Below are 21,553 nucleotides of genomic sequence, written 5' to 3' on the forward strand. Positions count from 1 at the left end.
ATACATATTGTAATTATTTATTACGTGCTTTTATTATGTTATTTTAAACTCCTAGTATAGTTCCACTGTTTAAGGAGTATACTTATTAAAGATAAAGATTAAAGACCAGCTTGCGTGATGTCCCTGCGACATGCGTCCTGTGTTTGCCCGAAGGCCAAGGGGCTTGTTCCCCGCAAAATTTCCTCTACTTCCAGTGTGCTACAGCGTCCCTCTTACTTTGTTTTCTTTCCCTCTTACCCTGCCAAATCAATCCAACGCAAAAGTAGCAAAAAGTTTCCTATTCACAGCAAATACCAATATTCTCACTTTAGCAAACGGCTATTCAAAAGACAGGCAGCAAAAGTTTTGTCGTTTGTTGCTTTCCTTTTTGCGGGGGACTGGAGCGGAAGAGGAATTGGCTGAGTCCACTATAACTCCTTCAGTACAGCGGATACGCGTTAAAAACAACATGGCGGCCAAGCGGGTCTTTGATGTTAATGAAGCTTCGGTAAGAAAATTCTCCTTTTTGCTTTTACTTTTACAAATCAGAACTGCATTTTTTTATTCAAAGAAATATCTTCTACACTACTGTTAGATTGTAGACTTGAAAGCGGAACTCATTCGAAAGGAATCACAGTTCAAACGAGAGAAACTTGAAGCTGAACAGAAAACAAACCGACAGCCCAAGGTACACATTGAACTTATGTTCTTAGAAGGAAAAGTAAATTTTCGTTGATACCTACTTGTTTTTGTGGTGGCTTTATAGTTGAGCTTTGGGATTGGGGTATGAGTGGTGAGTGGTAAAGGTTAGATATATAATGTATCATACCTGTCATTGATGTTAATGTCAATAAAGTGTTGCCCACAACAAGTCATGAAAACAAAAGCCACAAAAACTGTGAAATCATGTCATGTGCAGAAATTGGGAAATCTTGTGTTATGAGCGCTGTACCTTAGTAAATAAAAGCAGAATAAATTCCTTTAGGACAGTGAAAATCAAGGGTTTCATGAACGTATTCATCAGGAGGGTGACTGGTTTTCACAGGTGGGCAAAACTTTCTGACCTGAACTTCTTTATGAGAGAGACTTTCCTGTAGATGGTCAAACCAGGCAGGCGAAATCATCTTCACAGCTGGTCAATTTGGCCTGACTGCTCGGCCCCTAATGAAACCCTTGGGAAATAGTTTAGTTGCATGTCTATGCAACACAGAAGACACAATCCAGTTCTAAACTATTTTCAAAATTCAAGGGAGTGAGTAAATTTTAAAGAAAAATCACCTTATTCCTTGCTCTTAAAATTGATGCACTGTCCTCATTACCAAATATAATTATTACTTGACACTCTATTTTCTGGAACTGTACAATGTGTAATGCTGAAATGGACCTGACATACCTGCTGCTTTATCCACAGACTTGCAAAAACCAATGCCAGTTCTCTTCTATGTAGTACATTGGCAAATGTATTTGAAGGTAAGAAGAACTGCCTCAAGTAAACTAACAATTTTGTCATCAATGAATTTCAGAAACCTCCAGTCTGGGCAAAAGTTAAAAAAGAGAAAAAGGTAACAAACTCAGGTACTGCACCCAATAAACAAGATGAATTGTCATTTGAAGAACAACAAGCACTGCAGAAGTCACGGTATGTAAGCAATAAATAGTTTACCCAAAAAAGTTGCCAAATTAATATATTAGAGTCTATCCCCTTGCATGTATTCTATATTATATCATTGCAAGGCATTTATTAAAAAAAGATGATGTCTTCCTTCAAGCCTCCCTGTTAGGAGAGCACTAATAAATGTATCACCAGTTTGTCTAGTACAACAAGGAGTCATCCTTCTACCCTTTGGTGTAATATTAGCCCACTGGTGGGTTTTGCTCCATCATTTGAATTGGCTAGCCAGGGCTTGACATAAGTGCCGTCCGGTTGTCCGGAGCAAGTAGATTCTCCACCTGGGCAAGTAGCTTTTCACTTTCACTTACCTGATGGGCAAGGATTTAGGCAAGCCATCTTCAACTACAGTCGAACCTGTATAAAACGGCCACGCTTGGGACTCGAGGAACTGGCCACTTAAAACAGGTGGATGCTCAATACAGGATCACTAAAAATACTCACTAGGCATGGTTTAATTTCAATTTTAATGGTGTATCATACAAGAACACTTCATGCAAGGAAACAATAGGACAATCCACTCTCTTTCAAGCAATCAATACTTTAAACAAGGTTCAGTGCCAACTTGTAACTTAACGTTGTAAATATGTACCTAAGATGATGTAAAAGTACTGTGCAATAGATTGCCCTCTACTCTTCTACGATATACAATAATGTATTTCTGTGACTTACAGTTCACAACAAAATATCTCATTCCATCATTTCATAGTTGTTACGTTCAGGGTGGTCACTTATTACAGGTAAAAATAACAAAGAAAGACAACCATAGGACTGCCACAGGGTGGCTGCGGCCGCTTAATAGAGGTGGCCACCTAATGCAGGTAACAAATACAGCGTTTGTGTCATGAGCAAAAAATCGGGACTTTGAAAACTGGCCGCTTAATAGAGGATAGCCGTTTAATACAGGGCCTTTATATACAGGTTCGACTGTAAATCATTAAAAAAGCAAACTAAGAATTGCCTGGGGCAAGCAAAATTTGAGAGCTACTTGTCCCAAGGACAACCGGGAATTCAAGTTGTTGTCGAGCCCTGCAAGCACTCATTTAATTACAATATACCTGGGCATAGTTAATAGAGCACAAATGCAGCCTCTGCAACAGAGACTGTCACTCCCGCATCGGCCTCTGCAGCCACAGACACCGGTGCTCCAGCCAAGCAGACAACTAGGATGCTATCCATGGTCAACCCTGACTGACAGAGGACTACATACAGTTAATAGAGGGGAATGGTTTTGTAACCCAACAAAGTTCTTTGGTTTTGTCGGTGCACCAAACAAAATTGCTACATTCTGACCAAGGAACTGACCAATAGAAATATTTTGGTTGTGTTATTCATGAATAGTGTATGAACATAAAATGAAAGATTCTAACATAAATCTTTGGCATCTTTGTTTGCTCCTTTGATGTTTGCCAGGATTCATAATCTTTCCACTCTATTAACTATGAGCTTAGTGGGAAATGTATTCTGTAGTTCCAGAAACGACCCATGGAAAGTCTTTTGGTTTGATACCCTCCTCCCCTCCCCCCATCCCTCTAGGAATTCCAGTTTTGGTTGACTTTAAAGCTTCCTTTGAATTTCCAGTAATCCTCGTTGAGGTGGGTATGGATATTTTCTAGAACCACACACTACAGATTATTAACAGAGGAAATCAATGTACATACACTATAAGTTTAGTACAGTGTTTTCCTAAATGCCCTAATTATGGAAATTTTAGATATGAGAGGTTGTTGCACAACATACATTGCATGCCAAGAACAAAGGATTCTTTAAATGGATAATTACTGAATACAAGTCTTAGCCTGCACTTGGAATATAACATTGTGGCATTTGGTGCATGTAGGAAAGCCTATTCTTTATCACTAAACCTTATAAGCACTTTATGACTGGTCCAGAGCGAAACCTGTCAGTGCATGTTCAAGGCTCAAGTTGTTGTTTCCTAAGGGGGTTAGTGAGTTATTTTACCCTAGGGAGTTAAACAGTTTTGAAGCGTGTCCTGATGCATTTTCTTCCGATACAAAACTGCATTTTGAGGTATCACAATTCAGTTCATGGAAAATTTTCACCACATTCAGCTATCATCTTTCTGGTCAACTAAGGAATCTTAATATTATCACTCTATTCTTTACTTTTAGGCAAGCTTTGGAAGCTAAGGCAGCATTGTATGAAAAGATGGCAAAGGGAGAAATTCAAGGTACACTGTAGTAATTGAACTCTGAATAGCAAATGCATGTTTGTGCCAGGCACATTGACTGAATTTGCTGTCATTGTAGATGAAGAGGAAGGTGAAGAAGGAGGAAGATACTTGGTAGACTTCCACAGGAAAATTTATACAAAGGTATTTAACAGTTATTCTGTAAATGTATTTTCTATTTGCAATATTTGGTTACTTATTTACAGTGTCCCCAATTAGCACAATAGTGCTAAATACATTCGACACTTAAATAAAGTTATTATTATTATTATTATTATTATTATTATTATTATTGCGTTGGACATGAGATGGTAGATAGCATAGCGCCAAGTTGGCAATAATCTTCTGATATCCAACAAGTGCAAGTGGAATAATTGTTTTATTAAAAACGCCCCCAAATACAGAGAACTAAAATAAAATAATCATAAAAACGCCCCCAAAAAATTATGCTCACGCTTACCCTATTTGTAAAGCATTGTATAATGGCTCATATACCATGATGGCTAAACCACTGAAAACTCCTGAAAATTCCCGTTTTTAACAATAACAGATATATCACTGGAAAACTTAAACAAGTCATGTAAGTAGGCCATTTCTGAGGTACCTTGTGCCTCTGTTTCAAAACGAGTCTTCGTGCGAACTATTCATATGAAAATGTGTTGTACCTACAGGTTAATTTTCATGCAAATCAAAGCCAGTTTCATATGAAAGACTCGTTTTGAAACAGAGGCACAAGATAACTCGGAAATGCCCTATTTATTTCACAGTGAATTTCACAGTGAATCCTTCTTTATGACTAGTTAACCACATTTTTACACGACCAGTACATGTAAGTGACGTAATTTCTCACAGTGCAAGAATTCAAAATTTTAAACAAAGCAGGACTATATTGTGATTCAACAAGAAGTGTCAAAGAAACACACTATTCACCAGGTTTCATCAATTTTCAACAATCAGGTACTAGAGTTTCATTCACAAAATGATATGCATGATCATTACTGCGCCTTTCAATAACACGCAAACTCTGAAGTTTAAACCCAATGAACAATTGTGTTGATGGCTGCTGTTGATGTAGCCCGTAAATAGGCTCTCTAGTCAAGATTGGGTGGAAGAGAAAGCGAGGAGAAAGAGGAGGGGAGGAGAGAGAGGAGGAGAGGAGAGAGAGGAGTAGAGGAGAGAGAGGAGGGGAAGAGAGAGAGGAGGGGAAGAGAGAGAGGAGGGGAGGAGAGAGAGGAGGGGAGGAGAGAGAGGAGGAGAGGAGAGAGAGGAGGGGAAGAGAGAGAGGAGGGGAAGAGAGAGAGGAGGGGAAGAGAGAGAGGAGGGGAAGAGAGAGAGGAGGGGAAGAGAGAGAGGAGGGAAAGAGAGAGAGGAGGGGAGGAGAGAGAGGAGGGGAAGAGAGAGAGGAGGGAAAGAGAGAGAGGAGGGGAGGAGAGAGAGGAGGGGAAGAGAGAGAGGAGGGGAAGAGAGAGAGGAGGGAAAGAGAGAGAGGAGGGGAGGAGAGAGAGGAGGGGAAGAGAGAGAGGAGGGGAAGAGAGAGAGGAGGGAAAGAGAGAGAGGAGGGGAGGAGAGAGAGGAGGGGAGGAGAGAGAGGAGGGGAGGAGAGAGAGGAGGGGAGGAGAGAGAGGAGGAGAGGAGAGAGAGGAGGGGAAGAGAGAGAGGAGGGGAAGAGAGAGAGGAGGGGAAGAGAGAGAGGAGGGGAAGAGAGAGAGGAGGGGAGGAGAGAGAGGAGGGGAAGAGAGAGAGGAGGGGAAGAGAGAGAGGAGGGGAAGAGAGAGAGGAGGGGAGGAGAGAGAGGAGGAGAGGAGAGAGAGGAGGGGAGGAGAGAGAGGAGGGGAGGAGAGAGAGGAGGGGAAGAGAGAGAGGAGGAGAGGAGAGAGAGGAGGAGAGGAGAGAGAGGAGGGGAGGAGAGAGAGGAGGGGAAGAGAGAGAGGAGGAGAGGAGAGAGAGGAGGAGAGGAGAGAGAGGAGGGGAGGAGAGAGAGGAGGGGAAGAGAGAGAGGAGGGGAGGAGAGAGAGGAGGAGAGGAGAGAGAGGAGGGGAGGAGAGAGAGGAGGAGAGGAGAGAGAGGAGGGGAGGAGAGAGAGGAGGAGAGGAGAGAGAGGAGGGGAGGAGAGAGAGGAGGGGAGGAGAGAGAGGAGAGAGAGGAGGGGAGGAGAGAGAGGAGGGGAAGAGAGAGAGGAGGGGAGGAGAGAGAGGAGGAGAGGAGAGAGAGGAGGGGAGGAGAGAGAGGAGGGAAAGAGAGAGAGGAGGGGAGGAGAGAGAGGAGGAGAGGAGAGAGAGGAGGGGAGGAGAGAGAGGAGGAGAGGAGAGAGAGGAGGGGAGGAGAGAGAGGAGGAGAGGAGAGAGAGGAGGGGAGGAGAGAGAGGAGGGGAGGAGAGAGAGGAGGGGAAGAGAGAGAGGAGGGGAGGAGAGAGAGGAGGGGAAGAGAGAGAGGAGGGGAGGAGAGAGAGGAGGGGAGGAGAGAGAGGAGGGGAGGAGAGAGAGGAGGAGAGGAGAGAGAGGAGGGGAGGAGAAAGAGGAGGGGAGGAGAGAGAGGAGGGGAAGAGAGAGAGGAGGAGAGGAGAGAGAGGAGGAGAGGAGAGAGAGGAGGGGAAGAGAGAGAGGAGGAGAGGAGAGAGAGGAGGAGAGGAGAGAGAGGAGGGGAGGAGAGAGAGGAGGGGAAGAGAGAGAGGAGGGGAGGAGAGAGAGGAGGAGAGGAGAGAGAGGAGGGGAGGAGAGAGAGGAGGGAAAGAGAGAGAGGAGGGGAGGAGAGAGAGGAGGGGAGGAGAGAGAGGAGGAGAGGAGAGAGAGGAGGGGAAGAGAGAGAGGAGGGGAAGAGAGAGAGGAGGGGAAGAGAGAGAGGAGGGGAGGAGAGAGAGGAGGGGAAGAGAGAGAGGAGGAGAGGAGAGAGAGGAGGAGAGGAGAGAGAGGAGGGGAGGAGAGAGAGGAGGGGAAGAGAGAGAGGAGGGGAGGAGAGAGAGGAGGAGAGGAGAGAGAGGAGGGGAGGAGAGAGAGGAGGAGAGGAGAGAGAGGAGGGGAAGAGAGAGAGGAGGGGAAGAGAGAGAGGAGGGGAAGAGAGAGAGGAGGGGAAGAGAGAGAGGAGGGGAGGAGAGAGAGGAGGAGAGGAGAGAGAGGAGGGGAGGAGAGAGAGGAGGGAAAGAGAGAGAGGAGGGGAGGAGAGAGAGGAGGAGAGGAGAGAGAGGAGGGGAGGAGAGAGAGGAGGGGAGGAGAGAGAGGAGGAGAGGAGAGAGGGGAGGGGAAGAGAGAGAGGAGGGGAAGAGAGAGAGGAGGGGAAGAGAGAGAGGAGGGGAAGAGAGAGAGGAGGGGAGGAGAGAGAGGAGGGGAAGAGAGAGAGAGGAGGGGAAGAGAGAGAGGAGGGGAAGAGAGAGAGGAGGGGAGGAGAGAGAGGAGGAGAGGAGAGAGAGGAGGGGAGGAGAGAGAGGAGGGGAGGAGAGAGAGGAGGGGAAGAGAGAGAGGAGGAGAGGAGAGAGAGGAGGAGAGGAGAGAGAGGAGGGGAGGAGAGAGAGGAGGGGAAGAGAGAGAGGAGGGGAGGAGAGAGAGGAGGAGAGGAGAGAGAGGAGGGGAGGAGAGAGAGGAGGGAAGAGAGAGAGGAGGGGAGGAGAGAGAGGAGGAGAGGAGAGAGAGGAGGGGAGGAGAGAGAGGAGGAGAGGAGAGAGAGGAGGGGAGGAGAGAGAGGAGGAGAGGAGAGAGAGGAGGGGAGGAGAGAGAGGAGGAGAGGAGAGAGAGGAGGAGAGGAGAGAGAGGAGGGGAGGAGAGAGAGGAGGGGAGGAGAGAGAGGAGGAGAGGAGAGAGAGGAGGGGAGGAGAGAGAGGAGGGAAAGAGAGAGAGGAGGGGAGAAGAGAGAGGAGGAGAGGAGAGAGAGGAGGGGAGGAGAGAGAGGAGGAGAGGAGAGAGAGGAGGGGAGGAGAGAGAGGAGGAGAGGAGAGAGAGGAGGGGAGGAGAGAGAGGAGGAGAGGAGAGAGAGGAGGAGAGGAGAGAGAGGAGGGGAGGAGAGAGAGGAGGGGAGGAGAGAGAGGAGGAGAGGAGAGAGAGGAGGGGAGGAGAGAGAGGAGGGAAGAGAGAGAGGAGGGGAGGAGAGAGAGGAGGAGAGGAGAGAGAGGAGGGGAGGAGAGAGAGGAGGGAAAGAGAGAGAGGAGGGGAGGAGAGAGAGGAGGAGAGGAGAGAGAGGAGGGGAGGAGAGAGAGGAGGAGAGGAGAGAGAGGAGGGGAGGAGAGAGAGGAGGGAAAGAGAGAGAGGAGGGGAGGAGAGAGAGGAGGAGAGGAGAGAGAGGAGGGGAGGAGAGAGAGGAGGGGAGGAGAGAGAGGAGGAGAGGAGAGAGGGGAGGGGAAGAGAGAGAGAGGAGGGGAAGAGAGAGAGAGGAGGGGAAGAGAGAGAGGAGGGGAAGAGAGAGAGGAGGGGAGGAGAGAGAGGAGGAGAGGAGAGAGAGGAGGGGAGGAGAGAGAGGAGGGGAGGAGAGAGAGGAGGGGAAGAGAGAGAGGAGGAGAGGAGAGAGAGGAGGAGAGGAGAGAGAGGAGGGGAGGAGAGAGAGGAGGGGAAGAGAGAGAGGAGGGGAGGAGAGAGAGGAGGAGAGGAGAGAGAGGAGGAGAGGAGAGAGAGGAGGGGAGGAGAGAGAGGAGGGGAGGAGAGAGAGGAGGAGAGGAGAGAGAGGAGGGGAGGAGAGAGAGGAGGGGAAGAGAGAGAGGAGGGGAGGAGAGAGAGGAGGAGAGGAGAGAGAGGAGGGGAGGAGAGAGAGGAGGGAAAGAGAGAGAGGAGGGGAGGAGAGAGAGGAGGAGAGGAGAGAGAGGAGGGGAGGAGAGAGAGGAGGAGAGGAGAGAGAGGAGGGGAGGAGAGAGAGGAGGAGAGGAGAGAGAGGAGGGGAGGAGAGAGAGGAGGAGAGGAGAGAGAGGAGGGGAGGAGAGAGAGGAGGGGAGGAGAGAGAGGAGGGGAAGAGAGAGAGGAGGGGAGGAGAGAGAGGAGGGGAAGAGAGAGAGGAGGGGAGGAGAGAGAGGAGGGGAGGAGAGAGAGGAGGGGAGGAGAGAGAGGAGGAGAGGAGAGAGAGGAGGGGAGGAGAGAGAGGAGGGGAGGAGAGAGAGGAGGGGAAGAGAGAGAGGAGGGGAGGAGAGAGAGGAGGAGAGGAGAGAGAGGAGGGGAGGAGAGAGAGGAGGGGAGGAGAGAGAGGAGGGGAGGAGAGAGAGGAGGGGAAGAGAGAGAGGAGGGGAGGAGAGAGAGGAGGGGAAGAGAGAGAGGAGGGGAAGAGAGAGAGGAGGGGAGGAGAGAGAGGAGGGGAAGAGAGAGAGGAGGGGAGGAGAGAGAGGAGGGGAGGAGAGAGAGGAGGAGAGGAGAGAGAGGAGGGGAGGAGAGAGAGGAGGGGAAGAGAGAGAGGAGGGGAGGAGAGAGAGGAGGGGAAGAGAGAGAGGAGGGGAGGAGAGAGAGGAGGAGAGGAGAGAGAGGAGGGGAGGAGAGAGAGGAGGGGAGGAGAGAGAGGAGGGGAAGAGAGAGAGGAGGGGAGGAGAGAGAGGAGGGGAGGAGAGAGAGGAGGGGAAGAGAGAGAGGAGGGGAGGAGAGAGAGGAGGGGAGGCGACGCCCCACTCTCCCATCCCAACCCTCCCTCGTCCACTTCATTCTCGGCCAGTTCTTTCTCGGCCCTTCCAGCCGCGGTCAGACCCTTCCAGCCCGAGCCTGTTCACACGCTACTGTTGATGATAATTACGACAACAACCAACGAACCTAGTAATAAAGAAACAAACAAAATGAATAGAAATCTACCAATCACAACCCACAGACGTGGACTTCTGTTTCCTGACTGCGCTAAGATGATTGACAGCAACAAAAGTGGTAACTGCCACGGTTGTTTGAGCAGAGTTCCCATGTTACTCTGAGGCACAGTAAGATGATTTCTAACTGAATTTTGGGTCAGCACACACAGATCGACTATGGAAAATTAAATTCGTAAAGATTCACCGTTTCACTTTCTTCATCTAATGTCATCCGCAACTGTTCTTTAAACACTCTTCTCCCACAGTTTAAAAACTTTTTGTCTTGAGAACAGGAGAAAATGAACTCACCATTGACAACTTCGCAAGCCTTCTTGAATTGGTGCACAAGATGAGCTTCGTACAGAACTTGTTCACAACTGTAAACTGCAGCGCACCAGTGTACAAGTTTTGACATTCTATGCGACAAGACACCAAAGCTGACTGATCTCGGAGACTGGGCACCATCAGTACACTTCTCTACAGCGAAATACACATCGTGCTCTAGCATTAAATAATCCATATTTGATCCAAGAGGCTCCACAGGAAGCCAGTCTAGGATGATAACGTTGTCTGGAAACAACTTCTGCGCTGTGCAACGAGAAAATATTACATTGTAAAGATACTCTTTTGTGCACGAAACGACTTCCACTGAACTTTTCACAGCCGGAATCTGATGTGTTAGCAGGGTCGCCTTTTCAACGTAGCAATTCAAGTTGTCTAGCTGTAAAAGCTTCCTTCCCAAGGGAAAATTCTCGTCGTGCTTTGTTGATAGTTTTCGCACGACTTTTGGAAATGTTTGCCGCACGAACTCGTCCATCGCTTTCCTTTGCATTTTATGGACGCCTTGTCCGCGAAACTCCGGTAAAACGCGGCCTGCACGACTGATAAATGACCTTCCTTCGTCAACAACAGAACACACAAGTAGTCCTACAGGTTTCTTGTCTGCAAAAGAAAGCATTACAGCTGAATTTTCCATTTTCATCCATGTGTGGAATCTGACGGGTACATAGTCGTGCCCATTGTAGATTCCTTCTGACAGTGTCAGAATATCGTCGAAGTCGTTCAATCGAGCGAGACGACAAGTGAGCTCATGGTTGAGAATCCGTGAATGATGGACTCCTCGTGTCGTTATGGCTCTACCCTCTATTAACAGAGTGTTGGCCATTCCCAGCGACTCAGGGAGCACCAAAGATAGACATCGAAGAGAGCGCGGTCTTAAGAGCATAGCGACTATCAGTGGCTATCTGTAGTCATGATTTGCGGTCGTTTCGCCAACAACTCGTTCGCCAACGTCCTAGGTCGATTCGCCAACGTCCTAAGTCGCTTCGCCAACGTCAGATATTCAGTACTAACGAAAAAAAAGCCGCTTTTTGGTGTTTGGAATGCAATCCTGATCCTTGGGTGATCCTTGGGTCAAGAAATTTTAAGTCACTGCCAGTTTTGCTTGACTGACTTTAGATCAATTTGCATATTTTTGATAGTTTCACAAGCCGGCTCGTGGCTCGTGGCATTCACGCAACAATTAATAATGGTAATAGGACTGAGTGGAGTCCAATTTGGTCTGTAATCATACTTAGTTCTTATTAACCGAGCAGGAGGTCTGTATGGAAGAATCTTGACCGAGGTCGTGAGTACAGACCGAACGCTGTGAGGTCTGTACACACGACCGAGGGGAGAAGCTTGACCGAGGTCGTGAGTACAGACCGAACGCAGTGAGGTCTGTACACACGACCGAGGTCAAGATTCTCCCATACAGACCGACTTAGCTCGGTTAATACGATGTTTATTATATGGCAAAGAAGAAAACTTAAATTCGTTTAATGTAACTGTAACTATGACAAAATTCGAGAAACGAACAAACCATCGATTGAGCGCTGAACGATTAAACTTCGTTATGAATGCTGAAAAACACAGCAGTTTATTCAACAAAGTGCACCGCAACAGCGCGCGCAAAATGACGCGTACTGTCCAATTACAAGTATGACGCTTACACTGTCCAATTAATGCTCAAATCGAGCCGCTGATAGCCAATCACGTTCGAGAATTTTGTTATAGTTTTGATTAAAATTTAAAATTACCGATCAAAATTTTTCAGTAGTGGACCGAACGTTTTTGCCTCTGGTTTTCGATCTTTATATCCTGCGAGCTCTCTAATTCTCGAGAGCTTACTAGTAGTATGTACCCTTTGTCCTTTTAACTCATCAAGATCAAACTCGAGACTGTCATTCGCCGGTTTCCGTGCAGATCACTTATTAGCGGAAGAACTTGCTGCAAAAGTGAATATCATGCAAATAGACCATTTTACAGTTGTCTGCTCAGTGACCTGGCCTTTGTATCGTAGCGAGGCTAGAGTTGACCTTGTTTTGATACATACCTCACTGCTTTTGTTGTGTAAAACAAGCCGTTCTGATGCTAACTAGGTGCATTTACATGACAAAAGCAGTGAGGTCTGTATCAAAACAAGGTCAACTCTAGCCTCGCTGCCATACAAAGGCCAGGTCACTGAGCAGACAACTGTAAAATGGTCTATTTGGCAGCAGCGCATAGCGAATAATGAAAATAGATTGCCCTGATTTTTTGATTCATGTTGTTTTGATATCGTATGAGGACCATTCCTTTCCACAATGCTCATTTCGACTTGATATTGGCCCTACAAAGTGTTTCAATGCAAGCGAGTAGAATTTGGCGAATCATGAATTTTCATATAGACTACGAGTAGTTCCTCTTTTGCTTTGTCCGTCCTGCGTGACGCGAAAGAAAACCGTGAGAAAAAAATGGCCGCGCGAAATCCTGGAGGCGAGGAGTGCGCTCCTCGCCTCCAAGATTTCACGCGGCCATTTTTTTCTCGCGGTTTTCTTTCAGCTTAGACGGACTAAGCGAAAGAGGGACTACTCGTAGTCTAATTTTCATATTAATTTATACGTAATTAAGAAGGCAAAATTCGTCTTTTCGCGAATTTCATGAAAACCATAAATGTTGTATTCGAAGACAGTTCCCTAAAAACGTTCTTGAGGCAGAGTATCAGGATTTTTGGATTTTCGAGCTTGGCCAGCAATAAGTTTGAGAAGTGACACAGAACGCTGACCTACATCAAAAGCAAACTGAGCACATGTCAAAATTTTATGAGTGCAAAGTAAACTTGGCGTTAAATCACGAGGCATTTTGACGACTACTTCAGCTTTAAATTTTGCTAGGCCTACAGTAAAATACCGCTAAATTGACTAGTCATAGTGCGCGCAGAAACTGAGAGATGAAATAATACCGCGTAATACTGCAACGTTCATGAAACATCCCTCGGAAAAAATGACGACTACTGAACTGAAGCGAGTCATTTTCGTATAGTACATTGTTGAGCAGACATTCTTGGAGACTCCTCGATGACAAAATCTTTTCCTTCTTAGATTTATTTAATATATGTCATGTAAGAAAAAGAAACAGCATGGAAGAAGAGCGCTGCTGAAATTTTAGGCTGAAAAATTTAAGTTCCAGGAAAATAAAACAATAAATAAACATTAAATCACTTTATTTAAGTGTCGAAGTGTTAAGCACTGCTGTGCTAATTGAGGACACTGAAATAGGCCAACAAATATTGTGAATTTAACAGAAAATTGTTAAAAATCCCAACTGGCTTGAGGCTGACTAGTTGGCTATTTACAAAGCGTGGAGGAGTTGAATCTGGGACCACCAAACGCAAATCTATCTACTGGCAGGGAGGAGGATTTGAACTCGGGACCTCGGGATTACAAATCCAGCGCCCTATCCAGTAGGCCACGCTGCCTCCACAACGGACATAAATCGCGCGCGAGTTTTTTTGATACTGAACTAACTTAAATTGAGAAAACTAAGTTAACTGAACTGATTGCCTTCCGGTTTCCCGATCTGCTAGTAGTTGTTAGTATATGATGGAAAGCAACTTTACGTTAGATACACGTGCTCAAAAAGGAATCATCCCAAAGATATCATCAATCCCATAAATTTGATTTACTGTGGAGGCGGCGTGGCCGAGTGGCTGATGGCGCTGGATTTGAATTCTGGAGTTCCCTGGTTTAAATCCCCTTGCACCCTACCGCTATCTGGATTTGTTCTCAGCAGCCCCAAGTGCCACTTCTCGACCACGCTGTGTAAATAGCCAAATGGTCAGCCTCCGGTTGCGATTCTTAATACTTTATGTTCTATTTGCAATATTATGCTGTATTTTGGATCAACTTCCAGAAGATCGTCTTTGAACTTTGAAGGCTTCGAACAAACTGAATGTTTTTACCGATGGATGACCCCATAGCATTGTGTCTATCTTGCTATTGGCTGTAGTACATGTACCAAAAAATACACCTCGGTTTGTTAGTCTCGTAGTGAATACAATCCTTGGTTAGAATCTGTTCCACGAAAAACGTTTTCCCACATTGCGTGTGACAAAACATAGCTTCTGGAAAAGGTTGTGTTGTCAAGGTAACCTATTGGTTCAATTTAGGTCTCTTGACAGCGGGTGTCGTTTCGTTCACCGAGACCAGGGTGAAGGGATAGTGACTCATTTTGGACTGCATGTGATTTGCCTTGTTCAGAACAATCATGATCCTTATTATAACAGGTGGAACCCCCCCCCCCCCCCCTCCCGCCTCCCGATATAGTGAAGATCTAAATCTGTTATTGAGTGATTATGAAGAAAGGAGTAATGGCTACAGTTAGATCACTGTTGAACAAGGATGGTGATGATGATGACATTGGTCATAGCCATGCTGACGACTTTGACAGAATGCTATAGTTATTATGATGATACTTGTTTTTATTAATAGGAAGAAGAGCCTCACCAAGATTCAGAAGAATTGAAAGATGAAGACATTCCACCTCCATCTGGACCTGAGGACGAATGGTGACGAAATGAATTGTTCTTTTTTTAATTAATTAAGATTTCATTTGATGACCAGCCACACACTAATCTAATGTGCCCCTCTTGTAATTTTCATTCCATAAATTAAGCCTACAGTGCAAAGATAAGTCCAGGACCGGGTTGTTCGAAAGCCGGTTAAGGCTAACCCGAGTTAAAAGTTGACTGAAGTATTATTTTTCTTGTATAAAAATGTTTTTCACTGCTAATGTTATGTGTAGTTTGCGATTATTCAAACTCAAAACTGAAGGACAAGCAATATAAATACAAAGACCCTCACCGTAAAGTTGCAAACCTCAATTCAAAATTCTCGCTTACCCTGGCTTAGCTAAATCGGGTTTGAACAACCCGGCCCTTTACACTTAATTTTCGAATCTGGGTGGGTACAGAAAGGGACATTCCATGTTGCTGAGAGCGTGGGAATGACAGTCAGCTTGGGCTCTCGTACTTTTCAACTCAAAGACTTCACCTAAAGCCAACAGTTACCACTAATCTGGGTTACCACCATGACTCGTGCATATTCTAGTGGAACCCTGCTGTTGCCATCCCTTCAGGGAAATGAAAACTTGCTTAAGTTTTAACCTGGAGTAAATTAATAATTTCTATAAATTAAGGAAACCATTTTCCCTTAGAAAGACTCACGACAACTGAGTTTGAGATGCTAAGATGCTACAGAAACTGTATATTAAACTGCCTGGCTAATAGGTTATTTCAATGAATGTCCTTTGAATGGATCTTAGGGTTGACTATGTGGACTCACTGGGTAGAGAGAGAAGGTGTCTGCGTAAGGATCTTAAACATTTGCAAGATATGGACAAGGATATGAGTGCAAGAAAGAGGTAACCACACGACTCTTATTACACTATGAAACCTTTCATAGACCTTGTTACCTTCTCTGACAGTGTCATTCAATATTTATGGCATGTGTGCAGTCGGGGCCAAAAACGTCGTGCATGCTACCTCCTTGATGTATGATAATTCGTTTGATTATATGGCTAGCTCTGTTAGCAGGCAAGATGAACCAAATCCTGCGCTAAGATAGGCTACCCTGGCGGGTAAGATGTGCCTATTTTGCCCGTTCGGGAACACCCGCTGAGTCCCACAAGGATATGGTGCTTCTTATGCATATGATAAATCCTTTATTGACCAGGCGCGTTCGGTCAAGATGGCTGGATATTGGCGTCGTTATTTGCTATGGACCTCGACTCCGTCTCGATCCATAAACACGCTAAAAAGGACTTAACCTATACCCAGCCATCTTGACCTTACGCTTAGACAATGACCCATATTTCTTCTTCTTCTCCTCCTCCTCCTCCTTCGTTTTTTTACACTCTGCGTTAAAGCCAAGAGAGTAAATCTCACTCCCATTGCTAACATTGCCTGTGCTTGCAGTCTCCCAACTCTTTTATCTGAAGACATGAGGAGAGAACTGATGAGGCAAGAGTGGGAGAAAGAAGAGGAAGAAGCCATGAATAAACCGGTTGGACCGGTTCATTATCAAGACACACGCTTTAGTGGTAAATATCACTTCTACTATTAAATCTCATGCTGTTGTCGGCAAATCATCGTTAAAGGAAACCTCAGGCTTTCGCGATTCATTGTCCTCGGTATCATTAATTTGTTACTCGAACATTGAACTTTGTAATGGCCAAAGCGCGGTCGAAATGTCATTCGCTTTTACCAGCAATTTTTATTTTCAAGTTGGGAATTAAGTAAATTTTAAATAAAATAAGATTGTCATTAATAATGCTTTTGAAATACATTAGCATGTAAAAACTAACGATACAATGTCCCGGGCGTTTCATTCCTTTCATTTCATAATGGCCTCACGATGTCGCTGAAACGTCGGAACATTATATCGTTAGTTTTGACTTGCTTATGTCATAAGATTGTCTCGATAATATTATTCTCCCCTTTGTGTTGCACCTCTCGTAAGGTCTCACATGAATGGCCCGATACCCTTTGAGAGGACCATAGAACGAAACAACAGAAACATTGCCCCTAGCCCTAAAACAATAAGAGCTTCTACAGTGATAAAACAAAAGCAGCTTACAAAAACTGCTACACTTCTAAGCACTAGAAAACTTTCCAGCATGTACACGTTTTTCTTCCATTTTTTTCTGACAGAAATTCGCAATCATGGTGTGGGTTATTATCAATTTTCAACCAGCGAAGAACAAAGACAGGAACAGATGAAGACATTAGATAAACTAAGAGAACAGGTACTTACTGGAAAACAGAAATTAAATAAATGTTATGAGCACCATCAGATATTTTTGGGTCTCTGTAAAACGGGAACCGGAAGGTTGGGGAATGGCGGATGGCGGATGGTGGATGGCGGATGGCGGGTGGTGGATGGCGGATGGCGGGTGGTGGATGGCGGATGGCGGATGGCAAAATGTGCATGACAAAATGCGGATGGAAAAATGCGGATGACAAAATGCGGATGACAAAATGCGGATGACAAAATGCGGATAGAAAAACGCGGATAGCAAAATGCGGATGATAAAATGCGGATGACAAAACGCGGATAGAAAAATGAGGATGGTAAAATGCGGATAGAAAATTGCAAATGACCATATGCGGATGATAAAATAATTATCAGGGGAAATTAACTTACGATGTTTTCTAACGGGCCTACGTGTAAACAAACCAGGTCATCTTATAGAAGATAGACCGGGAGAAATCCAATACTTTTTATCCAATCACAAAACAAATCAAGATCAAAAATAAAACGGAACAGTCTTGATCGAATAATGACAGACTAGACTTCCATTTTATCATCAGACTCCGTTCTTCTGTCACTACGTCGAAGGACTTTCACTGTTTATACCTAAGCAAATTTCCCCTGCAGGAAACAGTCATTGTCAAATTAAATGAAACACCGCTACAGTAACCGGTCGCGTCCCACTGTACCCTAGTTGAAAAGTTTGCAAGGCACATACAAGGAGCGTTTGCACATGCACAAGACTCTTTAAAACGCGTCTTCAAAGACTGGTGACTCTCGCCTAGTGCAAGTGGAAGAGTACGGACGACGGAGTTTATATAGCGCCGATTCCCTGAACAAAGTTACCTTTGTTTGATAGATCGAACGTCGGCCTTACCTTTATCTTAACCTTTCCTCGGTGTGCTTTTGTGGTGAAAAAGCTGGTTGATCAGCGTCAAATAAACAGGATAAGGCCTTCAGATATCGAACAGGTACCGAGCGTTTTTACAACTTTTGCTCTGATACAGATTTCATGTAATTAAAATAGCGAAGAACAAAAACCGAATACAAGGAATAAATGTTTTTAGAGTTCTTTTACATGTAGGGTAGTTCTATCACACTACTACTACTAGCATAAATTTGGCGATTTTCTTGAAAATTACGAGAAATTGTGAGAAATAAAGAAAATGTTACATAAAAGGAAACCGAACAAATGGCAACATTTAAATTCTACAAAGACATTGAATTCTAAATATAGAAGAGCTAAAAATAGTACTTCCACGTTCTTTCCGGCGAACTCCGTCAAAGTCGGCAGGAATTTTTACAAACAAAATTAAATAAAAATCAGAATTATCAGAAATATCTTTGCTTCGTGTTTCAACTTACGAAAAGTCAGAAATTTCTTACAATTGGCATTATATAGAAATTATTTCACAGCTCTTTTTTTCATACAGCGTAACCCTGTCCGCCAGTAACAGCTGAAGAGTGTCCTTAAAATTTTGTTTGTGAAAATTCCTGTAGACTTTGACGGAGTTTGCCGGCGAGAACGCGGAAGTACTATTTTTAGCGCTTATAAGTCTCGAATTCAGTTTCTTTCGCTACGTTTTAATTGAATGAGATCTGTAACCGAGCAAAAGCTGTAAAAACGCGCTGTACCCGTTCGATATAAGTTCAAGGAATCGTCGCTATATAAAGCTCCATCGTCCGTGCTCTTTCAATTTCGCTAGAGTCAACGGCCTTTGATGTCACGTTGTAGAGTTCTGCAAATGCTCCATGTGCCTTGCAAACTTTTCAACTTGGGTATAGTTGGGCGCGATCGGTTACTGTAGCGGTGTTTCATTTAATTTGACAATGCCTGCTTTCTGCATTGAAAATTGGCTTAATTGTAGACAGCGAAAGTCCTTCGATCTAGTGAATGAAGAACGAAGTCTGACGATAAAAGTCTTGTCCGTTATTACTGGACTTCTCCCGGCCTAAATTCTATAGCTGGCCTGGTTTATTTACAACTAGGACTTTCAGGAAACATCGTAAGTTAATTTTTTCTCGTAAGGATTTTATGATCTGCATATTGTCATTCGCAATTTTCCATCCGCATTTTGTCATCCGCATTTTTGCATCCGCGTTTTTGCATCCGCATTTTATCATCCGCATTTTTCCTTCCGCATTTTGTTATCCTCATTTTTCCATCCGCATTTTGCCATCCGCCATCCGCCATCCGGTCCGCGTTTTACAGAGACCCGATATGTTTTCTCGTGATTTACCTAAAAAACGTGACCTGACGTTATGTAAATCCGAGGTAGATTGATCAGGTAGCAGCTCTCGCAAGGTCTCACATGAATGACTAAGTACCCTTTGAGAGAACAATTAAAACAAACAACCGCAAAAATTCCCCTGAGGACAAAACAGCTGCTAACCAATGACGACAAATAGAATTACAAGTTTACGTGAGCTGCTACACGTGCGGGTTTATATCTCGGGTTATCTCCCGAGTGATATCCCACAATCTTCAAAATTTCTCTTTTGAAATTCGAAAGTTTAGTTTTCGTCCAGCATAAAATGTGTAACTGAATATAAATGACGTTTTTTTTTTTTTGATATGCATGGTTTATTTTGCTTTGATCATCTGTCATTTTGAACGTTGGCTTGTGTTCTTTAGAGCGAAGTGGCATTTTCATTAGAAGTTACCTCCCCGACCACTAACGTTCTTTATCCCATCAGACAATGGAACAGCGAGTTCGGACTCAGAAGTTGAAAGACAAACGGAAAGCTGCGTTGGACGCTCGTCTTGCTAAAGTGCGAGAAAGGAAATTAAAAAAGCTTAAAGCATCGGGGGAGCTAGACGAGGAATCAAACGAGGACAGTGGACAGACGGAAGGGAAAGAAGAGAAATTGTTAGGCAATGTCGGGCAACCGACAACAGAGCAAGATGTTAAGGGAGGTTTGCCTGATCCGACAACAGAGCAAGATGTTAAGGGAGGTTTGCCTGATAGAGAGAACGACGACGTTGTTTCGGTGCAAAAAGCTGAATTACCGGAATGGGCGCAACACAAAATAAGTAAGTCAACTGCACTGTGCAATTGTACAGTACTTATTCAGTGAGTCTCCATGTCACTTACCATTTCTTTTTCAGTCGTTTTGATTTCTGTCTTGATTCATGTATAGTAGTACCTCACCTCACCTGAATTCTCCTACCTTCGTTTCTCTTTAGTGGATATGCTACTGGGATAATAAACAACTAGTCGTAGATTTACGGTCTGTAAGGGGGAGACCCGTTTTGTTGGAAGAATGGCAAATCCGGAGGGTCACTCAATTTTTCTCCCTCCTACTGCCCGCCATTTTCTTTGAGGACCACTTCAATACTGGTCTCCCCACCCTTTAACCAGCAAAGTACCCATCATAATTCCCCTCCCTCTTCCCGTTGCCTTCGGAACCCCTCTGATCCAGCAGTGACACCTACATCTTTCCACAGAGCAACCTGATAAACCGCGGTCATCATCACACAATGATCCACGATCCGAGCGAGATCAGCAGTTTGCACCTCCCACCTTTTACTATGAAGACAATGCGAGACAGAACACTAAAACAACTTGGACGGAATCCCCAAAACTGTTTCATCAAAAGAACGAAATAAACAATAAAAGACATGAGCCACAAACTGAACGTCGCGATATACCTCATCAGGAATTAAAAAACGAACACAAGCCTCAAGAACAACAGCAGTTACAACAACCGCCACTCGAGCGTCTACCACCCCCTGGGTATCCTCCGTTTCCACCTCCCGCACAGGAATTTGTTCAACCGCCGTGGACTGGATACCAGTGGCATCCACCTCCAAACATGCCACCACCGCCACCTCACCAAGTTCCATGGCAACCAAATTTTCCTTTGAATGTTCCACCACCTCCTCAATCGCTATGGCAACCAAACATACCTCCATGGCAACCTTACCAAGGCCTGTATACCAGGATGGCTATTCCTGTTTCCAGTACACACGCGGCCTGGAGTGGGAATCCTTCAATTTCTAACCCTTCCCTCCCTGGGAAAGAGGCGTCTACGGACGGTAACAAAACAAAAGCTGTAGAGAATTCAGATACAAAGATTGAACATGATCAGAGTAAGGAAAGAGCAGTGCCCACAACACAAGAACTGGCAGGCTTTGTAGCGCAATGTCGTTCAAGCACTTGAAATTAAGTGCCATGCTCAAAATATCAATTTTACTTTCTGAATTCCACCATTTCATTTGACTATAGTTCTGAGAATTTGGGGCAATATCAAGACAATATCCTCCAGTTGACGATTTTATTGGACAACGTGAGAGTTGAAGGTTTAGCGGTTATTCTCAACTTTCCGTTTCAGCTCTAAAGAGCTAGCTCATGGGACCAACTTCCGTTTCGCAGCTTGCCACGCTTACCAAAACAACAAATATTAGAATAAATATAATTTAACGAACAGGAATGGTAAGAAGGTTTATCTGAAACACGGTGTAATTTAAAGTTTGTCGCTTTTTAGATTTTTCTAAATTATTTTCTGAACAAAATGCTGAACTTTATGCCCAGATCTTTATCACTTGTTTGCTTCCCGTCCAGAATAGTCGACGACAGGGCAGAACTCAAAACGTGTGTCGAGCAACTTCTGCAATTTCCACCAGAATCGAAACACGTCTAACCAGCACGATTTCTAGAATTGTCCTTGAGATCTAAGCCATTACAAACATGATAGGAAGAGATTTTAATTTAGAGCGACTTTTCTCGATAACATCATATCACTTTCCCTCTCGAAGTGTTTCCGGAAGACGTTGACAACTTGTTTCAGCTTCATTCGTGACCAGCTCAGGAGTGTCGGTTCCATCACGCACGTTTTCCGACAATTTTCGACCTATAGTTAATTACAGT

General features: G+C 44.9%; 2 protein-coding genes across 3 annotated transcripts; one reads left to right on the plus strand and one right to left on the minus strand.

Moving 5' to 3' along the window:
• Window positions 1–111: 111 nt before the first annotated feature.
• LOC110055726 (coiled-coil domain-containing protein 174-like) lies at window positions 112–21,110 on the plus strand. 2 transcript variants are annotated; one of them, XM_089282763.1, is made up of 12 exons: window positions 112–487; window positions 575–667; window positions 1,503–1,618; window positions 3,781–3,839; window positions 3,919–3,983; window positions 14,364–14,440; window positions 15,196–15,294; window positions 15,848–15,972; window positions 16,583–16,677; window positions 19,380–19,599; window positions 19,639–19,716; window positions 20,131–21,110. In XM_089282763.1, the coding sequence occupies exons 1-12, from the start codon at window positions 131–133 to the stop codon at window positions 20,844–20,846; spliced, it is 2,100 nt and encodes a 699-aa protein (XP_089138889.1). In that variant the 5' UTR covers window positions 112–130; the 3' UTR covers window positions 20,847–21,110. The 2 variants fall into 2 exon arrangements, with proteins under 2 accessions (XP_089138889.1, XP_089138888.1); XM_089282762.1 differs by having other exon boundaries at window positions 19,380–19,716.
• On the minus strand, window positions 9,325–11,032 carry LOC149117082 (histidine N-acetyltransferase-like). The gene has a single exon (XM_089282764.1). The coding sequence runs from the start codon at window positions 10,796–10,798 to the stop codon at window positions 9,749–9,751; it is 1,050 nt and encodes a 349-aa protein (XP_089138890.1). The 5' UTR covers window positions 10,799–11,032; the 3' UTR covers window positions 9,325–9,748.
• Window positions 21,111–21,553: the final 443 nt, after the last annotated feature.

The sequence above is a fragment of the Orbicella faveolata genome, unplaced genomic scaffold (genome assembly GCF_042242905.1).
Source record: "Orbicella faveolata isolate gen_17 unplaced genomic scaffold, um_ofav_v1 contig_12, whole genome shotgun sequence".
Classification (NCBI taxonomy): Eukaryota; Metazoa; Cnidaria; class Anthozoa; order Scleractinia; family Merulinidae; genus Orbicella; species Orbicella faveolata.